At 42.5% G+C, this 12243-nt stretch overlaps 1 protein-coding gene across 1 annotated transcript in view; it reads right to left on the bottom strand.

Moving 5' to 3' along the window:
* Window positions 1-3188: 3188 nt before the first annotated feature.
* Window positions 3189-12243, bottom strand: part of LOC117482858 (AT-rich interactive domain-containing protein 1A-like) — a 62172-nt gene continuing 53117 nt past the window's right edge. Inside the window, 6 exon segments of the mRNA XM_034131083.1 lie at window positions 3189-4924; window positions 4926-5237; window positions 6498-7595; window positions 8485-8615; window positions 9165-9957; window positions 11522-11618. Of these exon segments, the coding sequence (XP_033986974.1) occupies window positions 4541-4924; window positions 4926-5237; window positions 6498-7595; window positions 8485-8615; window positions 9165-9957; window positions 11522-11618 (2815 nt within the window). The 3' untranslated portion in view covers window positions 3189-4540.

Raw genomic sequence — 12243 nt, 5'->3', positions numbered from 1 at the left:
ACCCAGAGTATTATTATTATTTGTATTACAGCCCACACTTATGGAAACGTAGCGCGTCATGCTATACGACAAAGATATTCAACTCAACCAAGATAGTTCACATCCTACCAGAAACGCTGTGTTTTACCGCCTGAACTAAATTACCTCAGGTTTCTGAAAATGTCATGAAACTTGAAATAAAATAAAATGTTTTTCTTCAACTGGCTCTTATTACTATTTGTTTCTCACTGACTGACCCAGAGTATTATTATTATTTGTATTACAGCCCACACGTATGGAAACGTAGCGCGTCATGCTTTACGACAAAGATGTGACGACTGAATCAAGATAGTTCACATCCTACCGGAAACGCTTTGTTGAACCTCGTAAAGCAAATGTTGGTTTATTGAATATGGAATGAAAGTTGAAATAAAATATATTATTTTTTATTGCAATTGTTTCTCACTGAAAAGTGTTTCTTTTTATTAGACCCAACACGTCTAAAAACGTAATACATCAAGGGTTACAACAAACTCAGCCAAGATAGTTCACAGTCTAACACTAGCGCTTTGTTGTACTACCCGAAACTAAATTGTTTTGGGTTTCAAGTGTCTTGAAACTTGAAATATAATATATATTTGATTTTCAAAGTGTCTCACTGTCACTGACCCAGTTTGTTGTTTTTATCAGGGCCCACACTTCTATTAAACGTGATGCGTTTAGTCAAAGATATTGGACTACGTCAAGATGGTGCCTACACTTCCGGTACCGTAATATGTTGTGCGTTACGACAAAGATGTTTAACTCGATCAAGAAAGTTCACATCCTATCAGAAAAGCTGTGTTGCATCTCCCGAAACAAAATGATTTGGGGTTTTTAACTTGTAATGAAACCTAATATTATATTAAAGTCTCTCTATTATACTTTTTTTTAGAGCCCAGCCCACACTTTCTGTAACGTAACACGTCACGCGTTTGATCAAAGATATTGGACTACGTCAAGATAGTTCACGCTTTGATTGTATAGGATTTTAAGTGACAAAAAGTTATATTATCGTTTTATTTTGAACTAATAGATTAATACATTACACATAAATAAGTAGAACAATATGCCTCAATTTATATTAACTATTAAGTATTTAAAATGTAACAGTTAATCTTGCTCAACTGCATGTAATATAAATTGTACTAAGAGTCGCCTGCAAAAGGATCCTAAAGTAGTAAGAGAATAATCTCTTTCTGCCCCTGTTTTACATCTCTTATATAGTGTGGGGAAAGAGGGTTTTTGTTTCTCCTCCACATCACTGAACAAACAGTGACCTCTCATGTTCAACAGGTTCACAAATAGTTAATCAAATGCTCTTTACTATTAGCAACCATGCGGATGGAAAAGTCAAGACGTGGGTCTCTATCTGCAGCCGGAAGAGAATACGCCGAAAAATAAATACCACATACATGTTGAATACATTCCCCGTCATGCAGTAAAGTTTGTATGAATATACATTTGTTCAAGTTTGTTTAAACCCTCCTATTGTCTTCGTCGTCCGGATGGTTACTAATTCCTTGTCTTTATGGCGGTCATTTTTGACCGGGAACACCATTGGTGTTTCAAAGTTGACTCAATCATCCAAAATTCAATGAAAGTGGTGATCAGCAATTGTATATGTTCAAATGTCTACTGTGAAGGATATCATAAAGCCTTAATGCAATCTAATGTAAAACAAAAAAGTTATGATTGATGAAAGTAATAAATCGGTCAGATTTGACCCGAAGACAACAGGAGGGTTAAAGACTCTAAAAGTGTTTAACTGCCGTAGTTACGATGCATTTTCTGATGTAATGTGCTGCGGTGACCACAAGAGGGCGCCATTGCTTCAGAGTAGAAAGAGAGAGCCCAAGCCCTCTGTTTTATATCATAATAAACGGAGTATTTGGAGTTTTAAATAAACCTCCTTCGACTTTGGTCTGCTGGAAAAGACACATTGGTTCACTTTGAGCTAATAAAGAGTTAAATAAAAATTAGACCACAGATGTTTGATTGTTTACTTGCAGCTTATTACATTAAGATGTATTATGAGTATGTTTTATAAGCTAGTATATCTCCCTGATTGCTCTTAAAAGTAAGGTTCTTTCACAATAAGAGCATCAAAAAATAATTGGCAATATTTTATGATAAACATTTAATTTAAGTCGTTTTTTACGCAAAATATTTTAATGAATGATTTTTTCAGTCTTTCCAATATGGAGACTTTTCTCCATTTAATATATAATTAAAAACTGATTATTGTTGTGTTGTAGGCTGACAAGATATTTAAAGAAATCAGCTGGGACTTGAAAGTAGGGTCATTTCACAATAAGAGCTGCAGAAAACACTAAACAATTGCAAGTATTTTGACTCTTGATCACAAACACTTAATCATTTGAGGACATTTAAATGCAAAGATGTCAGACAATGCTGTTCTAAGCATTTCAATAAAAAAAATCTTGCTTTTCTTCCTTTAATATCATAATAAAGTGGGTTTAAATTAACAAAACATGGAGTTTATAATGCAAGAATTGTCAAAAAATGATGTTTTCTGCCTCTCCAATATGGATATGTCCTGCATTCTCCGTTTATATTACCATACACTGAATATTAAAAGGATATGGACTGACAAAAGCATTTCAATATATCACATTTGACTTTTTGTGAGATTTTACAGACCAAGATTATTATTCAATGAATCTATAAAAAATAATCTGCATATTAATTGATAATAAAAACACTTAAGTTGCAGCCATGGTCACAATATCCCATTAAATCTGCAAAAAACATTCAAACAGAACATGAAGGTTATCTGTATGTATGATAGTTAAATATATATATAAATATGAGCATCCTTCAATGCACAGATGGAAACATGAACGTGCATTTAATAAGAGCAGTGTGTGTGTGTGTGTGTGTCCTAGCATTACTACCCTTGTGGGGACCATCATCTGTTTACACAGTCACGTGTGGGGACTCGCCTCCCTTATGGGGACATACATTTTAATTTAATTAATTTTAGGGTGAAGACTTGGTTAGGGTTAGGCATGTGTTGGTTATGGTTATGGTTAGTATAAGTCTCAGGGAATGCATGTAAGTCAATGTAATGTCCCCTGGAGTGATGTATACATGGTGTGTGTGTGTGTGTGTGTGTGTGATGGTTGAAAAATAAATGAATCCACAGCAAACGTCTTACGAAGATTTAATGTACATTTATTCTTAACACGTGGAACATATAGTATAAAGATTTCATACTGAATAAATGATATTCATTAAGCCAAAAAAAAGGGGGAAAAGGGAGGAATTTACATCAAGTTTTTAGCTACATCATCTGAAATACAAATATGCAGAATCCGCATCACTGGAGAAAGAAATAAAAAATAAAAAAATAAACAAAACAAATTAAAAATGGTTTCTTCATCAAGGTTGTCATTTTGTGGGAGGAGCTCAAATGGATCATGATTTTTGTTATATTTCTCTAAAACCCAGTCTGTTGAGGAGGAAGAGGAGGAGGAGGAGGAAGTCAAGTAATCACATGACTTGATGCAAAGAGGGGAGGGGGAAACTCGTCAAAGATTAAAAACGGTGAAGAGCAACAGAAGAAGAAAGATAGAGAGGTGTAATGTACAACATCATATTTACACGCAGCTCGGACTGCATCTAGCATCGAGTCCTAGAGAAGTGACTTTTTCAATATAAGGGTCAAGTCATACAATCAAGGGACAAAGAGTAAAGAGGTCGGGGTGTTGTAGGTTCACCAAACTTTGGGGGGAAAGCCGTTGTTTTTCTCTCTTTAATAATAACTAAAACTGTCTTTTAAAAACTACAGTTTGCTGCCAAGCCAGCGTATCTCAGTGTGAAACAGTATTATTATTATTACAGTATGTTTACAGTTCTTAAAGGTACAGTACAGAAAAAAGTCCTACAATCTACTGCACAGGCCTCCCCATGGCAGCCAATAGTGTGGTTTCTCTCCTGTGGAGTAAATATAGCATCCAGAGTTTTACAGCAACACCACAGTCCATAATATCGTTTAGTCCGTGCACCCCCCCCCCCCCTCTGCCGACCCCCCCAAATTCACTGTAAACGAGACAGCAACTTTGGTTACAGTTTTTTTTTTTTTTCTGGAGTTTTTTTTATATCTTTTCATTAAAAAACAAAGTCCTTTATTCCCCCCCCCCCCCTCCCCCCGTCGCGTCCTATATGTCCCGATGTTGATTTCTGCTCTTTTTCAGAAAATCCACAGCTACTTCATGATATTCCTTCCTTTTTAGTGAGAAGCAGGAGGAGAAGGGGGAAGGGGGGGGGGGGGGGGGGGGGGGGAGGAGGAGGTGAAAGGGGGGGAGGAGGCAGAAAAAACAGACAGTGGAATCCGAGGTGATTTTGCATAAATAAAAAAAAAAAAACGACAAACAAAAAGTCAGTTTTGCTCTTTTTCACTCGCAACAGACACACCGAACAAAAAGGGGTTGTTGTTGTTGTTTGAGGAGGAGGAAGTCGGGGAGCGAGAGGCAGAACGGAAACCTCCCCATGGCTGTCATGACTGTCCGATCAGGAAAAGTACGTCACAGATCACCTGGGTAACGGTGGAGTTCATGAGGGGGGAAACGGAGACGTCCAGTAGCCTCGACTCGAACAAAGTGAACTCTGAGTGGTTTTCCTCCACCTTCGCGAGGGCGTGTAGCGCTCGGGCCGCTCGCCGCATCATGTCCACGCTGGTGGGCTCGTACTGATGACCCGTTTGCATCATGGAGCCCTGGTTCTGCTGCTGGTACTGAGTGGCGGCCAGACTGTCCTCCAGGAAACCCAGAAGATTCCCCACGCTGGCTTTCTGCACCGCGATAGCCCGCGCCGCTAAGCTATCTCCCCGCGCCAAGTTAGCCAGAAGCACAACGGCCATTTCTCGACACACGGGGTACTTTTCGCTCGCCGACTAAGCGAACCAACGATCCGTAGAGTTTCTCCAGGCGGCTGAAAGGAGGCGTGGCCAAGATGAGATCCACGTTGTTGTCCTGGATGCTGAGTTTGCTGAGAGTTTCCAGGACGAGTCTCTGCGGAGAAAGAGAGGCGAGGGGTCCTAAAGTCGGGAAGGGATCGAGAGCTTCGGCTGACGGACAGACGGCCCAATGGAGCAGGCCGTCCAGCAGAGGCAAACAGATGCTTTCTGGGTAAACTGAGAGGTCCAGCTGGCCCGAGATGTTGGAGAGCGTCACAAGGCAGTTCTCACGCAGAACCTGTGGAGACAAAAAAGAAAAAAAAAAACGTTTAAAAATAGATATTGCGGTGTGAATGCTGTACGCTGATTTAAAACGTTGTGTTAACGTAATCGCATCGCTCAAATTTCACTGCGTCTGTCAGCTGTCATTCAAACAAGACGCACTGGCGAGGAGGCGGGGCTTATCTCCATGTAGATACTATGGTAGATACCAACTATAACAAAATGTATTATTATTATAAATGAATACCCACACTAATGGTGCTACGTGAATACACTTGCCTTACATATCTTCCCTCTGAGGTGTATTGTTTTCTTTGTACTGTTTCTGTTTTTATGTAAAGCGTCTTTGAGCACCAGGAAAAGCGCTATAAAAATCCAATGTATTATTATTAATCCAATTACTTGTATATAGACTGTTTTGCACTATTTCTATTATATTCTATTTACTTGCACTATAGAGAGGCGAAGTCCCTCCCTTTCCTCCATGGGACCTTATTTCTGAAAAAGTATGTATTGAAGTCAATGGAGAGAGAAAACGTATCTTTGGATCCCGTTTGAATTGTGCCACGAATTACACATATGATGTTTGTCAATTTAAAAGATAATTTTGCAAGTCAAAAAAATACAATTGTGTCGTAAAACTGTGAAGTAGCACTTTTTTTGTGTGAAACCGCTCAATAAACTCCATCTTCCGTCTCGCACCACACACCAAGACGGCCGTCACGTTGGCACATTTCACTTCTTTCTTTCAGAATGAGGCGGAAAGTATTAAAAGAGGTGAAAATCACTCCAAGTCTGGGCATGTTGAGAGCTGTACATACACACAAGGGGAGTTAGTCGGTTCCTAAGAGCCAGCATGCGGGACCGGGACTCTGGGATTTGTAGTCTTTCTAGTTGCGTATTTTTCATAGTCTTATATTTCAACAGTTTTACGACAAACTGTGACTTTTTTGACATGGAAATTATTATTTAAGATTGACAAACATCATATGTGTAATTCATGGCACAATTCAAACAGGATCAAGAGATAATCTTTCTCTCCCCATTGACTTCAATACATACTTTTTCCGAAATAAGGTCCCATGAGGTCGTAAGTAGATGGGCGGGACTTCGCCTCTCTATTGTATCTGTTTTATTGTGTTGCTCTGTTGGAGGAGCCTGTGACCCAACTACACTGTAGCTATGAACACATGACAATAAAAGCCTTGAACCATTACCCTCATAAATGAATACCCACGCTAATGTATTAAAGTACGTTAATAATTCTTCCACAAACCTCCAGGCAGTCCCACCACCACTCGTCCCGTTCACAGCTCACTCCTTCATCCTCCTCTTCCTCCTTCTCGTAGGTAACGGGCGCCTGCTTCCTCTCGGGGTGCCTGTGGTGCAGCAGCACGAGGCGGCCCAACAGCAGCAGGAGGCCCGGGTGATTCGACATCTCCAGGTCGTTTCCCGGCACGAAAGAGAGGCTCCGCACGATGTTTGAGATGCAGATGGAGCGGCGAGAAAGCGAATCCTGCCAGTCGGACAAGGAGCTGAGCGGCCTCTCGTCTTTGCTGTGAGGCTCGTCTTCCAGGATCTTGATGTTGCGACGACTCTGCATTTCGGGGTTAATACTGAACAGATATTTCCCGTTTTCTTTCTGCTCTTCGGCGCCTCCTCGAACCACTTCTTCCGTGACGGATCCAGGTCGAGCGGAAAGGACGTCGTCGATAGTTGCGGTGACGGGAGGAATAAGAGTAGGCGGCGGTTTCTCCGTGTTTTCCGACTCGTCTCTCGTCCCCACCTTCTTGCGGTTCTCGCTGTTCGTCGTGGGTTTGCGTTTCCGCAGCTTCAGGATGTCTGATCGGCTCTCGAAGTGTGTCTGGATGTGCTCCGTCGTGTCTCCTCCGCCGATGCTCCAGTGCGTCAATCCACTGTCGAAACTCTGCCTCTGCAAAGACGCCAGATTCAGCAGGAAGGGGTTTCTCTTTCGCACCACTTTGAGCGGGAGTTTGTCGAATTTACTCGCCTGTTTCGGCTTTTCCGAGTCAGAGTGAAGTGACAAAGTGACGGGTTCTTTAACAGGCGAGTCTTTCTCCTCTTCCTCGTCCTCTGAAGACGGCTGTTTCTCCTCCAGCTTCACCTGAACCAGCGACGAGGGAACGACGACTTCCGCCGCCTCCTCCTCCTCCTCGTCCTCGTCTTCCTCGTCTTCTTCGTCCACGTCCATTTCCTCGGAGATTGGGTTTTCGTCCACGTGGTCCTCGGCGGCGTTTGGGTCGATGAGCGTTCGCTGGCCGGGGTCGCCCACTTCGTACTCCTTTAAGATGCCGAAGATCTCGATGAGGCAGCGTCTGAAATATTCCACCACCAGCTCCAGGAAGCCCGGCAGCTGAGGAGCAGAAAGAAACCAACTATAAACTCACTGCGAAACTGCCCTCAACTACAAAAGCACTAAATGGAAAGGCACCAGCATGTCTGTATAGTGTGTATAACTGTGTGTGTATTGCATGTGCACCGTCCTGAATACAGTGCGTGTGTGTGTGTGTGTGTGTGTGTGTGTGTGTGCGTGTGTGTGTGTGTGTGTGTGTGTGTATTAAACAACAAAATATATACAAGCCAGAGTCCTACATTTTATGGTATTTAATTGTATGGTTTTCATTGTATTTGTATTGTTGTGTTTGTATCTATATTAATTGTATTTCACATTCTGTGTGTGTGTGTGTGTGTGTGTGAGAGTGAGTGAGTGAGTGAGTGTGTGTGTCTGTGTGTGAGTGATAATGTGTGTCTGTGTGTGTTTTTCGAGTTTGTGAGAGTCTGAGTGAGTGAGTGAGTGTGTGTGTGTCTGTCTGTGAGCGTGAGTCTGAGTCGGACTGTGTGTATGAGCGTGAGTATTTGTCTGTCTGTCTGTCTGTCTGTCTGTCTGTCTGTGTGTGTGTGTGTGTGTGTGTGTGTGTGTGTGTGTGTGTGTGTGTGTGTGTGTGTGTGTGTGTGTGTGTGTGTGTGTGTGTGTGTCTGTGTGTGTTTTTCGAGTTTGTGAGAGTCTGTCTGAGTGAGTGAGTGAGTGAGTGAGTGAGTGAGTGTGTGTGTGCGTGTCTGTGAGCGTGAGTCTGAGTCGGACTGTGTGTATGAGCGTGAGTATGTGTCTGTCTGTGTGTGTGTGTGTGTGTGTGTGTGTGTGTGTGTGTGTGTGTGTGGTGTGTGTGTGTGTGTGTTAGTGTGTGTCTGTGTGTGTTTTTCAAATGAGTGAGTGAGTGTGTGTGTGTGTGTGAGTAGCGTACCTGGCACAGGTTGAAAGTAGTGATGCTGTTGTCGTCGTACAGCAGGATGTTGATGGTGTCCAGAGCCCAGGTGCTCTCAGCCAGTAATCCTGACTTTAGAGACATCATCACTCTCCAGGCCTCAGGAGTGCCTGTGGAAAGAGAGGAATGAATAAGATATACTCTTAAAGCTCAGGACATTTATATAAAAAACATGTCTATGATGTGTTTTGCTCAAAATACCAAACAGATCATGCATTTTAGAAATCCCTCATATCCCTCTATTTCAGCCCTGTTACTAAAGTGCTGATCACACATGCTCTCTCCAGTACAGGTTAGCTCTGAGTGTTAGCGATGCTTGCTAATGTAAACAAAGACCATATTACGTCCAAAACACGTCAGGCATTGTTTCTGACAGCAACGTTTCTGATAGGGCCGTGGGTCTAAAGCCCGCCCACATTTCAGATATTACGTCATATCGGACGCAAATCTGGATCAGCTCCGTTGTAGCCCCGTTTTTAGAGATGTGGGTACGGAGGAAAAGAGAGAGGGTTTTGTTTTCTGACACACCGGGGACACATGTTTATGTAAAATGGGAATTAAAAAGTGCATTTTGCATGATAGGAGACCTTTAAAACCTGTTTTGTATTATTATTATAATTTATCATTAACAATGACTTAGATGTAAATAAACTCAGTACCGATTTCTTTGACGGTGAGTCTCCTTCGGGGCTTCAGATGTGGCTGCGATGCTTCCACAGATCCGGGGGGGAAAGCCACGTCTCTCCGGATCATCGGCTGCTGAACGGGGGCGTGTCCAATGTGAGAGGCGGGTATCGGGGGTCCTGCTTTCTGTACTTTGATGCCCGGGTGCATGTACGGAGACTTGCTTGGCGACGTCCTACTCTCCATGGGTCGTGGCATTGGCGTTGGACTGCTTCCCTGAGGAATGTGGTTCTGAGAGGTCTGATAGGTGGACGGTAGGGGGCGTGTCATGGGGGGTCCGGAGCCCCCGGGGCCAAAAGGAGGCTGCCTCTGATGACCCGGCCACTGACCACCATCGTGATTCATCCGTTGGTCCCCTGGCATCATTTCCTCTGAGCGATTCATGCCGTGATACCCGGGGTTTTGACCCGCTCCTTGTCGGTTTGGGTAATTATAACCCATTTCGTTGCGTCCCTGCCACATGGGACCCTGGGGGCCTTCGGGGCCCGATGGCATGGCGCTCGCCATCATCTGAGGAGGCATGGGAGACTGGGAGTTTGGCCCTGAAGACGAGGGGACACGCTCTCGTCCGAAGGGGAAAGGGAACTGGTTCTGGGGACCTGGGGGTCTTCGTTCTCCTCCAGGATACGCGTTGTACTGGTTGTACATCTCCTGTTGGCCCGGGGGCCCCGAGGGCTGGGGGCCCGGCTGACCGCTGTAGTTGTACATTTCCCCCTCGTGGCGCTTCGCAGGAGGGCCGTAACCCCCGTCTACTGGACGCTTGTAGTTCTGTGAGGAAAAAAACAAAACAGTCATTAAAAATTGAAAAAAAAATGTTTTAATGACGAAGTCAAACAGGTGGGTTCTCAGTCTGAAGACGTGCATCTGATCCATATTGTCTTTACACAAACAGAAAATACCTTTTTTATGATATGTTTACTCCATTTCCATAATAAAAAAACACCTGCATCATTTGGTTTAATAACTGTATTGCTTAATGCCATCAAGGACATGACATTAATCTTTTTTCTATATCATTTTCTAATTACATTTTCATGTTTTACTTAGTTTATTTTTATTTTGCCAAATTGTGATTGTATAAAATCTTTAAGGACCCCCGTTGAAACCAGATGGTTCATCTCTTTTATTAAAGGTCACCTATCACCCATTCTAGCCATGCCTCATATCCCTCTATTTCACTTCCTGTTTCTAAAGTGCTGATTTGGGGTATAAAGCTTAACATTTTTTTAAAATGTATACAAAATAAAAAAGGAGGGGGCTGAGCTCATGCGGGACCCAGCAGCTACTGTCTAAACTAAATGCTGCCGTGATGAAACGCCATATCATGGATTATCAAGGATTATCTCTGAAACAGTATGGAGCTCAAAGGCTTTCTCTCTTGCCGGTTATACCACAAGGTGAGTTCCTTTTTATTTCCTGCTTCTTCACACACATGCTCTCCAGTACAGGTTAGCTCTGAGTGTTAGCGATGCTAATGTAAACACCGACCATATTACGTCCAAAACAGTCGGGCATTGTTTCTGATAGCAACGTTTCTGATAGGCCCGTGGGTCCACATTTCAGATATTACGTCATATCGGACGCAAATCTGGATCAGCTCCGTTGTTCCCCCCCCCGTTTTTTAGGAGATTTGGGTACGGAGGAAAGAGAGAGGGTTTTATTTTCTGACGCTGCGTGAGTTCCCCGACACACCGGGGACACATCTTTATGTATAAAAGACATAAAAAAGTGACTTTTGCATGATAGGGGACCTTTAAAGAATGTCCCTACTTGAGTATCTTAATCAATAATACAATAATTATGGCTTAACACATTTGTTCCGTCTGATTATGTTGTAATTATTTTCTCTAAATTGTGCTTATATTGAATAATAATCGTATTCTCTATTGGACACCCCTTGAAACCAGATGGTACATCTCAAGGATTTATTCCAAATAAAGAAGCAATTCTGTTTTTTTTGTGCCTCTTTACGTAAGATCAAACTATGTATGGCCTGCCTCTGTTCAATAGGATGCAAACACAGGTAGGTAAGTGTGCGTTGACCGTATTGTTCTGGTAATGTTGTATTGTTTTGTAAGCGTAGTGTTCAATGTATCATAGGTCCAATTTATAGTCACTTCATATATTATATATTTAAAAGTTTTAGCTTGTATTGTCAACATGATACTCATACTGTATGTTATGTGTGATTGCACCATCGGGAATGCTTGGAATTTCGCCGTACTCTGTGTAGTGACAATTAAGGAATCTAATCTAATCTAATTTGACGCATTTATAGTTAAATATAAGGATAAATAAGCTGGAATAAGAGCGCTGAACAAAATGTTCTCACCGGCTGCTGCTGAGGATACATTCCTGGCTGCTGATTGGGGTACGGGCCACCAGGGGGCGCTCCTTGGCCTGGATACTGATTGGTGTAGGACTCATGCCTGGAAAAAAACAATAACAAACCATTATATTTCACATTTCATCATCACAGTCAACAACACTGTAATCCTGCTGTCTTTTTAAAAGCGATAACGAGCCAGATATCTTTAAAAAAAAGGGTTTAAAAAAAACACGGTACATCTTCGTGTTTTAAAGTAAGAGTAATACCACAGTGTAGTAAAACAACCTGCATTCTATATTTGACTTAAAATTACAATTTAAAGCAATCATTAGGGATGCTATATCGGCCGATACCCACTCTCTGCCGATCGATCGGGGCTCTCTAAAAATGCCGATCGCATGACGTAAAATACATGACACTTTTCTCTGTACGCGGCAAAACAAGCTCGCCAAAATGGCTTCACCAGTCTGGCAGTATTTTAAGGTGTCCGAAAATGACAGTAAAATAGCGGTAAGCAACGTGTGTGAAGCAGAAATCCTGCAGCTCCACCCGCTGTGACGGACCGGTGAGCGGAGCAGAACACACTAAGAGTTAGACCTAACACACTTAGCTATTTTATCTACCTCTGGAACAAGCTAAACTAGTTATAAATATGTTTATTCTTCACTGTCGGGTCACTCATTACTGGATCAGTGAGCTGCATGAGACGATACTGACAGGCTGTC

The sequence above is a fragment of the Trematomus bernacchii genome, unplaced genomic scaffold, assembly GCF_902827165.1.
Source record: "Trematomus bernacchii unplaced genomic scaffold, fTreBer1.1, whole genome shotgun sequence".
Classification (NCBI taxonomy): Eukaryota; Metazoa; Chordata; class Actinopteri; order Perciformes; family Nototheniidae; genus Trematomus; species Trematomus bernacchii.
The sequence above is the reverse complement of the archived record's forward strand: the minus strand, read 5'-3'. Positions and strand labels throughout refer to the sequence as shown.